At 34.9% G+C, this 21,254-nt stretch overlaps 1 protein-coding gene across 1 annotated transcript; it reads left to right on the top strand.

Annotated features, from left to right (window-relative positions):
- The first annotated feature begins 122 nt into the window (after nt 1-122).
- LOC135691550 (exportin-6) lies at nt 123-20,856 on the top strand. The gene is made up of 25 exons (XM_065209426.2): nt 123-274; nt 1,300-1,390; nt 2,821-2,933; nt 3,211-3,408; nt 4,292-4,850; nt 5,399-5,570; nt 7,100-7,226; nt 8,408-8,526; nt 8,846-8,954; nt 9,171-9,263; nt 9,742-9,814; nt 10,226-10,388; nt 10,930-11,022; nt 11,211-11,364; nt 11,794-11,940; nt 12,924-12,998; nt 13,697-13,811; nt 14,347-14,502; nt 15,072-15,186; nt 15,404-15,463; nt 15,999-16,110; nt 16,961-17,113; nt 17,376-17,474; nt 18,020-18,250; nt 18,919-20,856. Exons 1-25 carry the CDS (start codon nt 272-274, stop codon nt 19,018-19,020), a joined length of 3,432 nt encoding a protein of 1,143 aa, XP_065065498.2. The 5' UTR covers nt 123-271; the 3' UTR covers nt 19,021-20,856.
- The last annotated feature ends 398 nt before the right edge of the window (nt 20,857-21,254 follow it).

Genomic DNA, 21,254 nt, shown 5'->3' with positions numbered 1-21,254 from the left:
TACGTAGTCAGGGTTTTGCGAGAGATACTGCATAAAGTACTATTTCATTGCTACTGAAAAGCGTTGGGGGTGAAAATAGAGATCTCTATTATGTGGGTGAAATGACGTTTGTGACGTCATACTCGGAAGCATGCAGAGGACTGGGACATTTCTGTTTGCGAGGTTGAGGTGGCAGGAGGGTGTAAGGATCTTCACGATGACGCAGAAATGCCTTAAAAGAACAACAAATGCAGTGAGTTGATAAAAAGGGGGTAAAAGAAGCCAAAATAAAATGGTATGAGTTGTTCTAAATAAAACAGTTTTTTGTTGTTCTTGATCATGAATTTTGCTCATAGGATTGAGTTAGGCCTTATGGCCTAAAAATGCACTGGACTTAATACCCGTTGTTAAAAATTATTAGGCCACATCGCCGCACCCACTTCCACCCCGTATGATAACGCTGTTACACGAAGGCTTTTGCAGAAAAATCTAGATGGCAAAGGGTTTATGTCTTTTCGAATTTCGAACTTTAATCTAAAAAACAAGGAAGCCTTTATATCGTCTTCCTTATCCAGGTCCCAGTTTTTGAGTTTTTACAGTGACAGGTAGTCGCAGTGCCCTTTTTACACAATTTATTCCATTTTATTTGATCGAATAATTAGTTTATTCAAGAAGAAGCTGCTAATAACCTTTAATTTTCTTTATCTATTCGAAAAAATGTGTACATTTGTATACAAAATTGATCAACTTATTAATCATTTTTTAGACATCGTTACCCTAGTGTAAAAAAAATAAATGAGGTCATCAATAATGCATAATTAGGATTAATACAACGATAAACTCATAAAACATTTACCACTCATATTTTACAAACACTCAAAGTTTTGCATTTTTTTTTAAATATTACCACACCTTTCTCTAAACTGGAGATAACTTCCCTTAAGCTGATCCAAACCGGTTTTTTCTTTCTCTTAATGCTTAAAGTTTAAAACAATATATTTCGTTTTGGCAGGAAATAGTTTTCACACTGGTCATGTGATGTGATAAGAGATCCATATAAGTCATTGACCTTTGAATTTATAGCATGGTTTCAAGCCTTACATGTCAGATGACCCCTGCAACTTTTCTGAGCAATTATGTCATAGTCAATGAGAATTGTATAATGTAAATTCTATTTTGATATAACTTTAGTTGCATTTGAAGAAATACTGTGATTTTAGACCTTCATTCAAACTTCAACATATACCTAACTTGAAGTTTAACAGCAATTCATATAAAATATTATTTGTTTTCATTCTCTTTGTTATCATTATCCTATAGGGCACACAAGAAGAAACTCTGGCTGCGTTAGAAAACCTTCTTGATGAATTCTTTGCTCCAGCAACTTCAAATGATAGAAAAAGAAGCATTGGTATTATTTCTGTTTATGATACTATTGTATACCATCATTTTTTTGAACTATTATTCAAACATTTTAGTTTCAGTATTTTCAAGTTTCAAAGAAAAGAAAATTTTTTCTAATTATTGACAGTTTAAATTGGTAAAAGTTGGCATAGACCGGTATAATTATAAGGGAAATTTTTTTTATTTGATAGTGGAAGAATTTGTATTAGCAGAAAGTTGAATTATCAGTTATGCCTGACAACATTATGTTTTCTATAACCAATGTCTTGGAAATGAAGAAATACCTTTCATGACCTAAACTGTGATATAGAAATGTCACATGATTTGTTTGTTAAATAATTATATCATGACATATGGTGTTGAACAAGGCATAATACTGTTGAGCAGGGGCAGGCAACCTTTTGAACCTGGGGGCCAAATTTACGACATTTAGTACCACAGAAGAGCAGGTCAGGCTAGAAAAGTCTGAACAGAAAATGAAAGCATCTTTCAATAAAAAAATCTAACAGATCATATCAACACAGAACTTTGCTGGTTAAACAGATTCTTTTGTCAGATAAGGTGCTTCCTTTCTATCTTTCGATTTGAAAAAACATGAACTAGAATTTCAACAAAACACAATTTTCCCCATTTGTGCAGCAACTTACATCTGTCCTGTATTTTCAATGGAGTTACTATGCTTCTAGTGCGTAACCCAGCTTGTCAAAATAAAATCAAAGCCATAGGTTGCCCAGCCTGATGTAGAGGCTATAATGGGATCCTTTTTTTAGTTTGAGCATAAAGTTAGAATTTTCGACAAAGTTCTTTAATTGTTTAAAACAAGGATATATTGTGTAAATTTCTGAATCACGATATGCTTCACCTACACTGCTTCCTTGACCCCATGAAGTGCTAGCAGTTAATATTTAAAGGAACAACCTTTAAACTTATATTTGTATATTATCGATGTATATACACACAGTAGACTTTTTTGCCATTTTAATATGCTCTTTTGTGAACATATTGGAGTCAAGAAGTCACTTGTTTCTTGGCAGTTCTCCCTAGGTGACATTGTTAGAACATAAGTTAGTTTTCACTGGCCAATTTGAACACAATGGGAAACATGAAACTTTGTTTTCCTATTTGTTGGCCCTTTTCCACAATAACAATAATGTTTTCTTTTTGCGAAGAAAATATGCTAAATATAATAGCATTTTCCAACCTTTATTAGATTTTTATTAATTGCAAATATTTGTGGATCAAAGTTTGTAAATGATCAAAGCCTATACCTCTTCTAATTCCACTGTAATGCTTGTCCTTATGATCATCACCATCAACACCATAATCAAACTGTAGACTTATACAATAATGCCTAGACCTCCCCATCTTTTTTTATGAGATTCTCTTGCTTTGCATTTGAAGTATGCAGAAATATGAGCAAAAGATTTTTCTTTGCAGAAAATGCTTTAGATAGTTTTAGTCACCAGGAGGGTGCCTGGAGGCAATGTATTTTCTTCTTGCTGAACTCGAAAAATGAATATGTCCACATGTACTCACTCAGTGTATTGGAGGTAATGGTTATGCTAAATTATCTTACCTTTGATACAATCTTATTTCAGACAATGATACTGCTCTTATACATGAGTATTATCAGTCATTACCACTCCATAACTTATTTGAAAGCTTAATTACCTATCATTGCTATGAATGCAACTTTTCACTTAAAAAGAATCAATAATATGTAACTCATTTGCAACCCAGGTTCCTTTGCTGACAGCTTTTAACGATATTTTCAGCTCTTTACATTAATTGTAATCACTAATTAATTTTTTCATGATTTTTGTTTAGAAACTTGTCAATCAGCAATGGTTTGGCATGCAGCCAACAGACAAACAAGAGATTCGCCAATTTACAACCCAGTTTCTGATATCCAATCACAAAGTTTGTCCAATGTACATAAAGAAAAAGATGGCAAAGGTTTATGTAAACATTGGAAGACTAGATTGGCCCCAGTTTTTCCCTGATTTTTATCACAATATTTTACAGGTTAGTAATTCTTGTTTATAATTTCATGCCTAATGTAACATAGACTTTTGAGAGTATTTTAGTCATTGATAGAAGCTGATATGCTACAACAAGCCAAGGTAAATATTTTTTACTTCTGGGTTGACAATGTGTTTAAAGTTGAGTGTATTCATTTGCAAATTGCATGATAAAGAGGAGTAAGTTGGATGGATTGCTTATGGCACCAAGAAATGCCTTTTGAAATCTAGAAATGGTGTATCAAGCTCGGAGCAACCATTAATGTTGTTGTGTTGATACTCTAGTCAAACCCATTTGTATAAATCCTTATGAGTGGTCTAAAAAGAGATGTCATGATGAAAGACAGGAAGTTTGCCAGTTATTAGCCTTGAGATTTGAGATAGACTTATCAGCTGTTGGTTTTGGTTCATATCAATTAACAGACATTTATCTTGTTTAAATGTTTCAGTAATTATCGTTTCTTGCTGCTGGTATTATATTGATTTTCCCTCTCTGTTCTCCTGCTTGCTGGTAGTGAGGAGGTTAGGTTCATAATATCCTTCTAGTATATGGCATAGTATAATCACTGTCTTCTTCCTAAAGTTGACATAGAAATAGGGCCAATCTTCCAAAAGTTGACATAGAATTTTTGAAGACTTGTATTATGTTTAGAAGATTTGTAAGAGCACACTTGCAATTTTTTTGTCAATAATGTTGACGCAATTTATAACTATTATTACATGTATTTCAATAGTCTTGTTTTATCTTGTAGGATTTTAGAATCAAATGTAATTGACTTAGATCATGAGAATAAAGTTTGGAATATCAAAGTCTTTTGCTCCACCTTCTCTAAAAATACCACGCATATAGCTGCCTAAATTGATAAAACTTTCTACTCTGTTTGCAGTTTTTACAGAATGAATCAACAATCGTGCTTGGTTTATCTATACTTCAGATTACTTCAGAGGAGTTTATCTCACCAAGAGAAGATTTGAACACTGCAAGAAAACAAGAATTAAGGACGTTATTGTTAGAACAATCAGATACTACCCTGTCTCGAATAATGGAAATTCTTGATGCAGTGACATTAAAGATGAAACGAAATAATGCATGCACACCACCACCATCTCCAAATAATCGATCGCCCTTTGGCTCTCCTTGTGGCTCCCCTACTCACAACAGAAGTAAATCTCCACTTTCAGGGACTACGGAGTCACCATCTATCAGTTCCAACCAATGGCTGCCTGTAAGCGCCATCAAACAAGACCTCTCAGTACTACAAACACTGGATTTGACTTCGGAAGAAATTGTTATTTCTTCTCTTAGCTGTATAAACCATTTCTTTAGTTGGATGCCATTGTCGAGTGTTCTGTCACCAAATATCGTTTCAAAATTCTTTCTTTTTGCCGAGTACGGATGTGCTGGTCTTTCAAATGGAAGTAGTGATCACAAATGTAATGAAATAGGTGAGAAATCCAGCCACCTTTACGTGCATGTGTTTCTACAATCTTGAACAGAACGTTTGAGACAAACTCCTAAACATGTACCCAGTGGCATCCATGTATAATCAAACATCCCCCTCCCTCTCCATAAAAATTGGGACGCTTTTAATCTTAGTAGAAGATATGTCAACATTGAACTGTAACACTCTATGTGACTGACTATGCTTCTAAGTTCAGTCCTTCTGTTCTGTGTTTAAGTTTAAGTTTTATTAGTTCGAACTGGAACTCTTTCGTAAATAGATCATCATATTTGCTCCAGAATTATAGAAGCCAAACAAAAATGGATGCGTTGGTATCAAGATTTTTATTTATACGTTCCATATTAATATCACATGTCAGCTTCTGTGACGTCTACAAACACCTAAATATCTGTAATATAAGAAAAAAATACCGATAAAATATTAGCCTTGGTGGGGTTTTCGAAGTATATAGTTCGAAGTTTCTGTACAATGCTGATGATCTAAGTTATTCCAATTCTTCTTTCACTGTTTCAAATTTTCCATCATTTGTAGGGTGCCTAGCGATGAATTGCATCAATGAATTGATTTCAAAGAATTATTTCCCGACGGAATACGAAAGCTTCTTGGTAAAAATGTTTCAGCAAACATTTACTTTGCTACAGCAGCTAACAAAAAACCCTTCTGGACAGGACCAAGCTGGAATTCTCGCAAAACTAGATGAGAAGTAAGTTAATTTGCTTTTACTTGAACTTTTTGTAACCTTGGTAGTGGGTATCAGTGGCAACTTGCAGCGGTATGTGCTAATAGTCTTGTAACATTTAATTTTGAAAGTATATATTTCTTTGGTATAATTTTTTTTCTAAAGATACCATAAGATCTAATGATAGCAGAATTCATGACCGCCATTTCCTGACCGTCTGATCTCATCCTAACTCTCATTGAATGATTAGAGGCACTAGACCTCACTCATCCAGAAAAAAAGAAGGCTGTCCCATTGTAATTTGTGACCCGTTATGACGTCAAACTCTTTGTCTTTCTTTAATCCAACAACTGCAAATTCATGCGCAGTACTAGATTCCTCTTTCTACAAATATAATGCTGCGTGGCCATTCAGGATTATGGAACAAAACCTTGTAGCCTTTCTCTTCTTCTATGTGGAGGCAACGGTTTTATAAACTACTTGGGATAGGCACCCCTTTCCAACCCTTACACCCCATTCCCAGTCTTGCACCCCTTCCTAAATCTTGAATCCCCTTCTCAATTTTCGATAGCATGCTTTCGCCGCAACGTAAAACATGAAAGTGTAATTTTGCTGACATACTATGCTACAACGTTTCCATTAGAGTCAGTTTGAATATCAATTTTCTTGTTAAACCTTATAAGTAAACGGTTGATAATGTGTTATTTATGATTGCGATAACCCTTTTTATTTTAGACCAAGCAGATCTGTTCCGGGTAAACATCAAATTTATGATTAAGAAATTTAATGTCAGGCTTACAATGAATGCATGAGTGAATATATGTCCAGGGGGTGTGGGTTTGAAGGGCTCTAATTTTCCATAATCTGCAGTACCCGCTGTCACCATTGGTTATCTTGCATGTTCTTATACAGTTGCGTATTGGTCTGCGACACATGTGATGAATCAAAGCTATTGAAATTATCTTATCATCAGGGAAATGAATTATAGGCACCTCAGTAGAAAACTTGCATATATAAACACTGATTTCTTTTTTCCGGTCTTCGATACAGACTAGTAATCTGTAAATTGCTGCTAATCTTTTACCTTTCGCTGTTCGTTCCTTTGCCCAAACTTTTTTTGCATCTCTTTTGCTGACATCACTCTTTTACTTGCCCCATCTCTTATTTCTTTCTCATCGACAATAGCCCCTCGTATTTCTCTCCAAACTGCTTATTTCTCAATACTAGCACCCTCAGAATTGGTTCCTCTTCAGGTTCACTGACATATATTCACTCTTGTATCTGTACGGGCGTCATCTTATGATTTGTATTCTCTTCATCAGCCTTGTTTGCCCGGAGCATTAGCATTGGAAATAGCAAGTAAGTTAGGGTAAGTCTTGATATTTCAACTATGAGTAGCACAATATGCTCGCTTAGTGTATGGTTGCCTTAAGACTTCAACACGGCGGAATTGTATCATCGTTCTTGGAAATACGAAGCCCGTGTCGAGTCTTGTTGCAGCCTATATAGATATCGTCTGCCCTCGTTAAATGATTCTTTGTTTTTGCTTCTAGTTACCTGGAGAAGTTTACTGAGTTCCTTTCGTTGTTTGTCAGTATCCATCTGAAAAGGTTTGAGCCTAATAATCATTTCCCCACGGCAGAACTGCTCAGCTTGTTGGTCAAATACACTTTGCTTCAGGTATGTAGTTTGATTTGGTAACACTATTATAATGTAAGTTAGAGAGTATGAAACACTTTTCTTTTCCAACAGCAATGCTCATAGATTAATTCCATTATGCTATCATTGTGAAAGCTTATTCTAGAGAGATTTCCTCCAGACAAGCTAGAAGTGAAGCTAAACTGTTTTCAAGTGTGTGCATCAACCCTTTTTTACAGAAAATGCATTTTTATCTCTTTTTCAGTCTTTTTCATTGAATATACCTTTGATATCCTTCTGGTCCTGCTCTCTGTTGTGACGCATTTCTAACTTCCTTTGAATGCTTATTCCAGTTTTTCCTCTTTGCTAATCGTTCTAATTCAAGAGTAAAGTTAAATGTTGATCAGAAAGTTGTTAGGAGGTGCCCGCCCTAAAGGCCGAATTCCATTTGACATTTTTTGTGCGCGCGGGCTCAGACCCCAAATCTGAGCATGCGTAGTTAAAATAAAGTGGTCTCGATTTGCGTCCGCTGTGAGCGCCAAAGTTGATAGGGTCTCAACTTTTTTGTGCGCTCGGCCACTTGACAGCAGCACTTAGCTACACATGCTCAGATTTGGGCGCCACGCACGCGCGCACAGAAAATGTCAAATGGAAATCGGCCTTAATGAACACCCCGAATATGCGCTGACGGAGTTGTATAAATGAAAATTTTACATAATTGCATTTTTTGTTGTTTTCAAGGCTTATGTATAATTTAATTTTATTCTTATTACTCCTAAGATATTAAGACGAACGGCTATTTTTTTTGTCTGATCTGTGCCTGTTTTGCTGTCGTTTGCTGTTGGTCAAATAGCCATGCCTTTCGGCATAGTCAAAGCATGAAAAATGTCAGTAAATATCGAAAACAGAACATTATATTAAAATGATTCAGAGCATCGGTTTTCGCTTAATAAGTTTTCTTAATTTACGTGTAAGAAGAAAGAAACACAGGATATGCTGCCCGCCAGATTCTGTGAATCTTGCAATGAGTAATAATATGAACGCCATATTATCATTGTCATTTACTCTGATGAAGCCCTGTTTTCCGGGGCGAAATATTAGTATATATTTATTGAATTTAATATATTTCAAAATTCTGTTACACAACACTGGATTCTTGTTGTTTTGCTTTTTTCCTGACTATTACTTTCTTAATGTACTCTTGTTTTGCAACTCCTTCGCAGCCTACAGTCAACGGTTTCTTTCGTGGTTTGGAGATATGGTCAACGTTTCTCGACTATTTACTGGATAAAGTTGGCAGCTATAAAGAAACGAATGGAGTAAAGAATAACGTTAGAGAAAAGTAAATATTTTTAGTATAACCGTCAGAGTTTTAAGAAGATGTTTTATGTTTCAAATAAAAGTTCAAGAAAGTCTTTTCGATTAATTTCAAAAGCTCAACTACCGTAAACTGTTATTTCATCAGTACGTGTTGGTATTTTTTAAACAATGTATATATTTTGTAACCAATTGCCACTTACCCTCTAAAGATATTTTTAAAGAATAAAATGTTTCGAAAATTTTAACCTCTTCCATCCTTTTTTTTAATTTTTATTCATTTTTTGGTATCTGCTGGATATTTTCATTTGTTTACCAAATCATGTGTTTAATTCGCTGTTAAGGTATTCTGCTATACTGATGGAGTTACTTGAGAAATTGCTCCTGAAACTGCAGCTCCGGTATAATGACGTTCAGCTAGATGAACTAGACGAAGACGTAGCTGAGAACGAGGTGTGTAAAAACCATCGATTACGAGGCCTATAAGAACAAAATAAAATTATTTGTGCATAGAGCAAACTGAGAAACTGCCAATATTTTTGTTTTTTGTTTTTTGTTCATGTGAATTACAATTTTACGGTAGCCAGTTGCAAGCAAAGGTAGTTGTAAGCCAGTAAAAATACGTTTTTAGTCAGTTATTGATTATGATAAACTGTCATTCGATTATAGGTTGAAAGTGAGAGAGCCAGATTCATTCGAGAGTGTTTGGAAGTTGTGTCGAAAATCGCGGAAATCTTCCCAGATGAAGTCGTCGTGAAAATAGTGAGCCTTAAATTTATACTACCCTTTTAATCTGAGACGAAAGCGTCTGTGAAATAAATCTTATTAAGAAACAATTTTACCATGAAAATTCTTACACAGTTGTCAGAAACTTGTAACAAATGATTGAAGTTGCGTGTTATTTTTTTCACGTAAAAAGATGGTTACATTAATCTTTGTTAAATTTCTGGTGCTAAATTTCTACCTTCGTTCGAACATTTGTATAGATTCTTGTAAGCCTGGCGAAATTCTAACGTATTTGATAGATCGTATACACGTCAATAAAACGGTTATTCGAACAACGCATCATGTTAGACAGGCTTGAAGACAGCTTCAATGGACCGAAGTTCTGAGGAATTAAATTGAGGGAAGACGATTGCAAACAAATGACCTTTGGTGACTATGCCCCAACACTTGGCAAATCACAAATATTCTTTACAAATTGATTTAATTGAATTAAATTGAATACCTTGAATTTTAGATGGAAGTTCTGCAGCCCAATCTTGATATTTATTTTGGTCTTGCAAGTCACGTTTCGGATCATTCCCTTTCAGGTGATGGTTTCCTCTGGTATTTTTTATAAGATTTGACAACTACTCTTTTGTAACACTTTTATTATGTTAGAATTCTATTTGAGATAATTTTCTTTTTAATTTAAGACTTAGACGTATACAGTTATATTGAATAAACATTGTTTCTCGCGGAAAGAAACTCAAAAGTAAACCGTACTAAGGAAATGTTGGATTTACTGTTGCTCAATTGACTGAGTTTCTGGATTTTCTTTTGTATCGAAACTGTTTTTGAAGCGAATGCACCCATCAATGTCTAGGTCCAAGACTTTGTCCTAGAGCAACATTTTCTCTGCTGTTTATCATCGTTTGCCTCTGGCAGCTTTCTGCTTCTCTGTACATGGAATTCATCTAGTTGTAATTCCGTTTTAACCGATGATTTGCTGTTTTTTGTAGCAAGAAGATTGGATATCACATCAGAAGCTGAAATCCAAAACCTTCATAAATGTCTCAAGGATATTGGTACTTTCCTTCAGGCAATGGGTCGGCTGGCTCATCTTTTTGTTGGGGATGAGAATTTCAACAGAAAGCTACAAGACGGACAAGTTATTTTTGAACGGTAGCTTATTTCTTGCTGAGTTGATTTTGACTGGCTTTTAGAGCCGATAGTGTACCCTTTTAAGATAAATTTACATTATAACAACATTGCTACTTTAAGATTCCATAGAATGGGTTTAGTGCGTTGTTTTAGATTGTGTACAAATCTTTGCACCTGCACTTTGGAAATATTATCAATTTGAAAGTCTTATACTTCTTAGTTCATTCTTCTCAGTGATATACACGCTATGTTTTCATTCCTACCATTTCGATGTTAAGATTCGAAACCTTAAAATAATTATAATTTACCTAATTTATGTCGGACAATGTTGAGTAACATAGTTTCCAGCCTTTATTTAGGGGTATAAATTTCAATAAGAATAGCCAAAAAACTTATTCTGTTTAAGCACAATCACTACCTATTTGCGAATTTTGCTTGGTCTCAGCTTGTTAAATGATATCCCGATGTTTTAGATAATCAATCATCGTGTGTAGGTTTACGTAAAGTTTACTGGCTATGTAATATTCACGTTCTGTGATTTTTATTTGATCTTCTTTCGAAGGATTTGTCAACTGGTTTTATTTGGAACATATTACAAGCTTTTCTCAATAAAAAATGCCCAACCAGACATTATAACGAAAGATTTTGTTAATGTGTAAGTGAATTGGTCTTATTCTTTTTGCTTTCCATTGTGGTTTTTCCCTGCGCTTGAAACTTATGCAACAAATTCCAATTAATTGATTTATATCGAGGTTTTTTTCTCTTTTCTTAGAATGATTTTAACTACAGCAAAGTCATTTCATGGAATTATTGCTTTTCACTGGAACATTTCTCAATTTTTAGCCACGCCCATGGATTGTCTTGTTTGCAAGCTTTCTCGCACTGGTTGGAATTGTTCAATTTGGAATCAAAACGCCAAAACAATGATTCTGCTGATAAATTCAAGTCGATCACAGTCTCGGTATTGGAGGGAACACTGCCACTTCTTCAGTCGACCGTAAGCTTGACTAAAAATATAACTTGACATCTTAAAAGTGTCGACATTTGGTGCAAGTGGAACGTTTTTGTCTTCAAATTTCGTCACCCATTATTGCACTGTCCATGAATTGGCTTGTTAGACTCGTTTAGACAATGTCTCTTTTTTGTAATGACAAGAAAATTTTTTGAAAGTGGTTGACAGTGTTATCTTCGTTGTAAAGTCACATGTCAAACTCAACCCGTGCTACATTCCCGCTTCCCTTATTCAACCATCATGTAGTTCAACAGTCTTGTTATTCGATTTTTTCTAATCTGAACCAAATTATTTTCATAATTATCCCTGGCCTAAATTTTCTCGGATTATTGAACGTTAAAGTAACTTCAAAATATTTTGTAATCTTCGCAGCGACTTGGTGCAAAGTCCTTTAAATCTGCCTTCTTTTTTCAGATTCCCCTTCAGATTCTGTTAGCTGCGTCACATTTGTTGAATTCCTTAACGACATCAGTCAGACCGCAGTTCTTCCTGGCTTTAGAAATTGTTCAGAAATTCTATGGGACAATGAATGCTGGTGGCCTGGAAGCGTTGCCACTAAATGTAAGCTTCAAAGTCAAACCTACAATCACTGCCAAAATAACTTGGAACACCTAACATTTTGCGTTGTGCTTTTCTATTTTTTATTTGTTTTCTTGAATACTACCACTTTCGCCCCCCTTTCCCCCCAAAACAATGTTGAAAGTATAGAAAAATATCAAACAATCCACAAGAAAAAGCGTACTCCATAACCCCTTTCTTTTTTCTATAGTAAATCAACATCGTTCCTAGGGGGAGATTGGGATGGCTGAATTCGCCTTTGAAAACCTACGTTGGTGTTCCAAGACTTTTGGCAGTGATTGTATATGATATTACCTATATGTAGTAATGAAAACTTAAGCTTTTGATACTGCTTGATTACATTGTCGCTAGCTTCAAGCTGTGGCAAATAGCCGGGAAATATTTTCCGACCATGGAGCTGAATATCAATCACAATCAGATCCATGCATATCTATGATTAGATTTACGATCTTATCGAAATCTGGAAGACTAATCTGAAGTTTCTCATCATATATTTATGATAACGAATAGCTAAACCCACACAAGCCCTATATGGAAAGAGTACAGAATTTGCGATTGTTTTCTCATTACGCATCCACTGTCTATAAGCTACATTGCAATTGCTACATTTGATGGTTGCGTCTATCTAAATTTTGATATCATAAGATTTTTGGGCGTTGAATGCACTATAATGTTTTCTGGTTCTGGCCTAGAAGAGATCGGTAAAGTTTTCAAAGAGAGAAATCTGGTTAAAGAGTAGTACTCATTTACAGTCTCGAGCCTTTTCCTTTTTCTTTCCCGACCTTGACTGAACAACAAATACTGCATTGAGATATACAATCAATATAGCTATTTGAAGTAATGTGATACATCTCATCATGTCATAGTAGGACTCTAATGTTATGTGTGATATGTCCTTTGACATGATAGGAAGTTACAATCAAAGCATTTAGATAGGTTTAACTGCACATTGTTTTTTTTCGTAGATCCAAGTGTTGATAAGCTGTGCTTTATCCAATACTTTTGTGTTGACGTGGCCATTAGTGCCTCAAGAAAATCAAGTGCGTTTTTTTTCATATTTTCTTTATTATTATATGCAAATGAATGACCAACAAGAAGGATCTCATTTTTTACCAATAAGGGAATTATTTTCAGTTAAACCCGAAGGTAAATGTTGAATCAAAAAGTAGAATGCACGTGGTCGCATAAGAAGGTATGTTGCTCCACACCTAGCCTCGTTTTCCAATTAGCATGATGCATCATGGACATTAAATATTTGATCAGAGGTGATTGGAGCTTTCAAAAAATGGGTAAGCCAATGAAAGCTTGGATGGCAGGCATTGGGCTGTGTTACCGAATCGTATTATAAAAAGGACTTTGTGAGTAGCATTATGTAGGCTATTTACGAGGTCATAGTAAAGCGAATAGAAATATATTTGGATAGGACCAAAAGCCCCTTCAGTTTTCTCTATAACAGTGCTCATGAGCCGTTAAAGACCTGTATTTTTTAAAGGAATTCGCCCCTCTATACATAAGTAGCAGTCATAAAATGAAAGAGTCCCCAGTATCGAGCTTAAAATGGTTTGTGTAAATTTCATGAAAGTTTCTATGTATCCTCTATAGACAGTACAGTTTAGCCTTTAAAACCTTCCTTAGTTAGAATGAAAAGAGTGAAATGTTGAAACGTGGAACTTTAATTTACTTTTTTGTAAGGTTTATAGAGCTTATTTTGACCGTTTCCTGTCATTATGATACACAGGAATGGGAGATGCGTTCTTCATATCACAAGAGCCTTGTCAGCATGTTCACCAGGGAGTATCAGCATCTGCCAGAGATTAGAGTCTTGTCATCGAATTTTGAAGAAAGGAATCGATGTAAGTGTGTCAGCTGTCATATTGCTCACGATTTATAAACCCGATTTATGAATGTCGTGATACCATTTCCTTTATTGTGCTCATCATTGGCTAAATCAGACAACTTTTGGATCAACAGTAGTAGATCACTCGCCCTCAAAATCTGGACTATTTTGCCTTCAACTTCTTGTATCAGACGAAAGTGTTTTTGACAAAAATGATAAATAATTTGGATGGGTTAATCAGTTAATGCAAAAACACATTCCTAAGGATCTTGTTAGTTAATTGCTAAAGATTTCAATTGTAATCTTTAGTGTTAGTCGATTTGGGTATGTTTACATTTAGTAGGATAAAATGTTTAAATACAGTTACACACACGAATATTCCAATGGAAACTTCCTTTTTTGCAAAAAGCTTTTAATATAAAGAAAAGGTAAAGGTCGCTAGATTTCAATTCTAGTGCTAGTTTCTAATTTTTACAACCAGTTTCAGTGACGGTGATTTTTAGTTTTCAAGTTTGGGATACAGGAACATTTGAGTTGGTTTGAATTTCCAGGTAAAGATTTCATCAAAAGAATCTGCTGTATACTGTCTGGAATCGTAGAGACAGTCTCTGACCAAGGAACAAAGTCCAAGACTATAGTTCAACAGTCGACTCAAGATGCTATTCAGATAGCAGCAGATCTCTTCCCAGTGTATCTTACTCAAACAGGTTTGTTTTTTCCAGTAACTAATATCATATATCTGTAGACAATTGATAATTAATCTTATCATAGACTGGGCTCACATGTTCTTGAGCTGTGCGCTAGTTTCCTAAGCTTCACGTCCGAAAATGTTTATGACTGCCAAATTCTGTTTGAATATTTGGATAAAGGTTAACCAACTTCTTATCATTTGGAAACTACTTTATTATAACTACCTTCTACTGTGTCTTTACTTTAAAAATGATTACATTATTCGCTGTTCAAAAATAAATTAGAATTCGTATGAAAACTGGCACAAAAATAACGAGAAAGGACAGTGTAATTCCAAGCACAATTAACTTAATATTTCATAAGAAATATTTTATTATAAAACATCTTTCAAAGCAAGGAAGATTTTTGTTAAGTGATGAAGTCGGAAAAATATTTTTTACACTTTTTGAAATTTTTCCCAAATCTTTTGGTACCACAATTACTGTCTTATCACAATAAAACTGTAAACAAATTTTAAGAATTTTTATTGAACCACCTAAATCTTTTAACATCTTTAGATTAAAGTTTTGCATTCTTTTCCACCCAGACGTTGCTGAACAAATTCTCAGTTTGCTCCTCGTGACAGTGAAAAGTTTGAAAATTCAAGTCGGGGTCAGTTTTGTACAAAATATAATCCAACAGTTGCTTGGATTGCTCACGAGGTACGTTTGAGTTGATCACACCAATAGGCTTAAGTTTCATAGGTCTATTTTGATGGTGCATTTGTTTAGCCTTCGAGTATGTTTAGCCTTTAGCCTACCATATTTTCTTACAAGTTTATCCTTATTTCAAGCTTTAGTTTCGATCAAATTCTATTCATCATTCAAAATGTCTTCTATCATATGTGCCCATTATTTATTTTTGTTTCAATGTTTCCAGGGAACAGATTACCAAAATTGTGGAAGAAAACAACGATGCTGGTTATCGAGTTATTGAGAAGTAAGTACGAATAACCAGCGTTTTCCCATCATTCCGTTTAGAAATGATGCCATAAACCGTGCTCTCCATGAATATCCTGTAACATGTAACATTTATTAGATGAAGTCTTTACAAGATACACATGCAGTCAGCTTTTGTTGATTGTGTACTTAACCACAGGGCCTTTAAGCGAATATGTTACGAAACATTAGGTTAAAAAGAGGAAGATATATATATATATGCAGTGCAGTGTTAAAATGTTATCTAATGTGGTCAATGCGAATGTTCTTTGAAAGTATACATACTTTTGAAAACTTGGCAATATGCCTCCTTTCGGTAAAGGCCTCATTTTGATACATGCCTCCTTTTGGTACATACCTCTTTTTTGTAAACTGTTTCTTTTGAAATATGTCTCCTTTTGTCACTTGCGCTGGAATTGATGAGTTCATGCTTCCTCGAGCTTAACTCTCCATCGACATTTATGACGACGCTTAAAAAGCATTTTGCAAACAAAAATCTCTACTTACAACGCTAGCAAATCCTTTTTTCATTCTAGATTTATGAAAATGCTTGAATTTGTCGTCCAAGAACACGAGTCGTCATTCAAGAAGCTTATTCCAAGTATTATCGAATTCGTTTTGCATCAAGTCATGCCAATTATACGCAAGGTTTGTTTCTATTTCTTCATTCATTCATTTCAAATGTTTTTGTCTCCACTGCAAGGTGCAGCTATAGGGCATGGTCCTATGTGTCACCCTTACTACTGCAGTCGAATGCTACATTGATTTTCTTTTTGTAAGTAGCATGTTAAGTTTTGGCTTCTTACGCAATGCCCAAGAAAAGGCAGGCAAATCCTGAGAAAATCTACAGAAGTATTCTGGAGAGTTGATACTGTAACAAGGATTTTAAACAAATATTAAGAAAAGGCTTGCTAAACTAAAACTGAAAATCTTCCGTTTGAACAAAGAATGACAAAATTATAAGAAGAATATTGAAGATATATAACAGTTTGGAATATTTCTTCACCGAATCCCTGTTGGATAACGTTCTATGCCATTAATGTAGTTCTGCTGCCAGAATTGATTTGAAGTATCATGGCTTCAATACCTTTCCGACTAGCGCTTAGTGTCTGCTGATTCTCCTCACTTGCTTTCGGTATATTTGAGACATGTTTGGTAGGTGTCTCATACCACTTGAGATAAAAAAATTGTTAATGTGGCATGCTTTTTGACTTTCTTATATTTTGTAAATTGTGATGCTTTTATGCACACTGTATGGAATGATTTCGGTTGAGCATCAACAAGACGTGATCTGACGTCACTTTCATTTCGCTGTCATCCTTCTCTCGTGGTCATTTGAATAAATATTGACTCGCACAACCACCCTAGGTGACTATTAGACAACGTATTATGTTATTAGCTTCTGAATATCGTCATATTTACAGGCATCATTTGAATGGGTTCTACAGCGTGCCTTTAATAGCAGTTGAATCTCATTGCATACGTTTTTCCTTCGCAGTTCCCAGCTCCTGATATCAACATCATGGTTCTGGAACTTCTTCATCAACTGCTTATTCATAACTGGCGATTCTTCTTCAAGTCTAACGTCGTTTCGAAAATGTCCGGAGAAGACTCCATGGAACACGAAGACCTTTTTATGTTAATAATCAAGGTATACAGCGTTGCCTCGCTATTTTTTTTCTAAAATTTTGATTCAAAGGCCATACTCTGTTGTCTTCAAGCTGCAGAATTCTTTTTGTATCAATGTTCCTTTTAGTCAGTGTCGCATCCCTTCCTTTAGGTTATGTGGACAAAAGTCGAAAATTCAAAAAACAGTTTTTTGTGACATCACACTTAAGAATTCAAATTGATTTTTGTGGTGTCCTTTCCTCTTTTTAACCTGAAAGTTATGGTCTCGCATTTACGATTTTTAGGAAATTGGTCAGGCATTGATGGAGAATGATATTTTAATGTTCAAGAAGTCTTTGGAAATAATGCAGAGTTTGAATGAAAAGTATAAACTGTACACAAAGGTCAGTTTTATCCCTCAAAGGCTCGTCAATATATTACTTTGAGATTCTGATGCTTGATGCTTTCAAATCGTTATGCACTGTATGCGTAGTGAAATACTGGAAGGAAAAAGGGACCTAGTTGCTATTAACTTATCTATATCTTGTTATTATTCCGTCATGATGATGATTATGATGGATAAACTTCACTCTAGGCTGCGTTGGTTATAAGGTAATTACAAGATATAGATATAGTCATTATACCCAAGCACGTATCTTTGAATCATGAAACTGAATATAGTGGGTAATGTAAATCGACAGTAAATTTTTTATGATAGATTTCAGTATTATCTTCTTGGTGTTGAAGTTCTAAGAGAACAGACGTTTCTGTTCTTGACCCAAGTGGGCGGTTTTTAACCTTTGCAAGCCCTTCCTTGAGGACTTCCCGGGTAAGCGAGTTCAAGTAACATAGAGGTGTGTGAATAACTGTCTGTTACTTTTCTGTTTAATTTCAGACAAACTTTTTATTCCAACATAAGATAAATGAAATTTCTCGATCTTCCTTTTAGCACGTCTTTCAGGCCAACTTGCTTTCTACTTTCCTTCAAGTGTTGTTAGACTCACTGGTCAACCAGTCACATGACCTCCTAAAGGAGGACATTATAATCACTATTCACACAATGGCGTCAGTCGATTTGAGGGCCTTCAACTCGGAATTTATGCAGCATTACCTATTGCGTTGTCAAGGAATAACTGATCATCAGAAAAGTGACATGCTTAAAGCCTTCCAAAACCAAGAGGTACCTTATTTGAAATCTGCATTTTTAAACTGGTGTTTGCTAAGTTTTGTTTGATTCCTAACTCTTTACCTAAAGCAAAACTATATCTTTATTTTGCACTACCCATTTTAAATATCTGTTGTAAATTTAATTTTTGTGGATAGCCCTAACAAATTTGTTTTCTATTTTGAATATTTTAAGTTTTGTTTTTTAGCTAAGTCTTTATTTTTTCGTTTTAACACTTCCACCCATATTCTTTGTCACCGACAACCTAATAACTGGTCCTAGGTCAGCTTTAGGTCCTTATTCAGTCTAGCTGTACTGATGAGCCCAGTTATTAGGTGACTCTTGTCTCCAGGCGACTGTTTGAAATGTCATTGGTTTTCTTTACTTCACGTTAGATCTTTGTTGTTCCCAAGATTGTAATTTTTTAACTTACATCTATTTTTAGAACAGTATGCTTGTCATACTAACAGGTTTTTCTTGTATAAATCAATATTACAAACTCGTATATTATTATCTTCAAGTTAAGAACAAGAAAAGTAATTAACATTGCCCTTTATTAAAGCTGATCAATGCAATGTTTGAAACAGTAATGACAGTGATATTTAATTGTATTGCTACTTCTGTGTCATCTTGTTATGTGATATTCTTGTTTATCTTTACCTGTGTGATATTCTTGTTTTCAGGATTTGCCATCGTTTATCACAGCACTACAGCGTTTCTTCAGTGACTTCCGTTATTATCAGCTAATAAACAGTAGCATACCAAATTCTCCTTTACGCCTATAGCATTTGTGGAATTCAGTAATCCTTTTATTACGAGCTGTATTGATAAACGGTCGCTACCTCAATATTTGTTGAAAGCATTCATTGGTTGTTCAAGAACCTAAAAATTGTCACTTTTTACACATTTTTACAATCGCCATTAAAGAGTTTTTTTAACTTCTATAAATTGTGTTGGCTACAGGTAGATACAATTTCCTCCTCTTCCTTGGCCCTTCGGGTTCCGTAGCCTTTACTTCGTATATGCAAACTACGTATTTCGTAATTTTTTGAAACTATCGTCTTTTGAGGCAGAAGCCAGTGGGCTGTCTGAAGTGAGGCAACTATCCTCAATGCTAGTTGAACAGCTATGGATTAAAATCTCATCATTGCTTTTGGCTGCTGTTGGAAACCCCCCCCCCCCCAATTGTTGTATATGATTACCTTTTGTAGTTCTGAAACGCCTTTATCGCCGGAAACATTTTTTGTAGTTATTTGTAGCTCGGAATCGTTAAAAAATGATTGATCAATCATCATAGCTACTTTTTGTTCAATTCTTGATTTTGCGAGTTGCATACACATTAAGAGATATCTGCATTTGTGTTTCTATTGACGATTATTGTCTCTAATATGCGCGTGATATTTATTAAATAGAATAGTTTTGTGATAAACATTTTCTGCACTAAATGCTTCTTATTAAGAAAAGTTTAGAAATCGTCCTTATATCTTGAATTAATAGCAATATTATTGGGCCAAACCTTCCCCTCACAGCTCAACCTCCCTAGCAGCTCCACCTTCCTTGCTCCCCTAGCTGCTCAACCTTCACTAGCAGCTAACCTTGCCCTTGCCATAAACAATAGTTTTTCTGCCGCTCGCCTTTTAAGCTCATTTGATTTAGGGAATTTTATTCAGCTAGTAAGCATTCTTCTCTAAAACAAGGTAATCCTTTTTTTAAGAAGAAACCCTTAAGGTCCTGTAAAGTTCATTACAAATGAAAGTATACACTTTTAGGGAACTTCTCATTTTCAAGGAAGTATTTTTAAAAAACAACAGTATCAAAGGCATAACGACAGCTCCAACTTACAAACAGGAGGATTATTAAAGTCCACTTGACCAAAAACCCCATTACCACTGTCTCCGGGAAGTAGGGAATGCATCTTAAGAACAAAAAAATCACCGTCATATTGCTTACTGAAGAGATTCGCTTCTAGCATTTGGATAAGAAACGAAATGGTGTAAAAATCTTTATTTTTCCGATTATAAGCTGAATGGTCACCAGTCTTTTCAGTGATACAACCCTCTATAGTATAAAATATATATATATATATATCCTAGGGATAAGAATATAATGTTCACTTACTAGGCCGTCTACAGTAAGAGTATCCATATCTCCCAGGTGTAAGAATATAATATTCACTGTTGAGGCCCTCTGCATTGAGAATATTTTTACGTCCAAGTTAAAATTTAGTCTTTAAGTGCGGATGTTTTATGTCATATTTGATGCCATATTTATTAATGTTTCTGTATCACTCATTTATCGTGAGAGTTAAAACGAAACTGATATTCTTCCGTTGTTTTTCGATCAAACGATCTGTTTTCGTGCTGATAAGTTTAAGAGTAGTATTATTTGTAAGGTTGGTACAGTTTGCTTGGTATTAGCCAAGGCAGCCTTCATTCGTTTGTATTGTGGTGCATGTATAGCAGTGACCGTACTCAACTGTTTGGAGAGTTGCTTAGTGTCTTTTGCTAAAAACTATTAAGAACAGTAGTTAGCTAGTGTATTTTGAACAGGGTTAGATGATTTATCATTCAGAAGTAGATTTTATAACTATCTTGACTTTGAAATAAAATATCTCACATGGATCTGATGTGTTTTTTGACTTTCCTTATAAACTTTGTTCTGATAATTTGATAAGTAATCATAGGAACGTTCTGATAATTTTATAAGTAATTTGTTCATGGCTCAGTGGCTTAAGGTGCATTTTTGCTCTCATCCTTTGTTATAAGTAGATAGACTGAAGACGTCAATTTTGAAAGCCATGAAATTTCTGCAATCATCTCGTTCCAGGGCATCTAAGTTAATTTTTTTTAAAAAGGCCGGCATCTGAGAAAATCTATTCAAAGACTTGTTCTTGAAGCAAAACTTTTATAAGAGGTCTTCTCAAAAGTTGAATCTTAAATGTAGCCTGGTTTTTGGTCATTGATAAAAAATTGTTACCTAGAAAACACCTACAAATGCAGGTATAAGCCGGGAAGGAGAC

The sequence above is a fragment of the Rhopilema esculentum genome, chromosome 13 (assembly GCF_057945365.1).
Source record: "Rhopilema esculentum isolate cy_ngs chromosome 13, ASM5794536v1, whole genome shotgun sequence".
NCBI classification, from domain to species: Eukaryota; Metazoa; Cnidaria; class Scyphozoa; order Rhizostomeae; family Rhizostomatidae; genus Rhopilema; species Rhopilema esculentum.
Note: the sequence above shows the minus strand (reverse complement) of the source record. Positions and strands in the feature narration are given on the sequence as shown.

Excerpts from the sequence above, each read along its gene's own strand:
- LOC135691550 (XM_065209426.2), top strand. Across the intron at positions 4,851-5,398 it reads TCACAAATGTAATGAAATAG|GGTGCCTAGCGATGAATTGC; the intron begins GTGAGAAATCCA and ends CATCATTTGTAG. Across the intron at positions 11,365-11,793 it reads TGCCACTTCTTCAGTCGACC|ATTCCCCTTCAGATTCTGTT; the intron begins GTAAGCTTGACT and ends TTCTTTTTTCAG.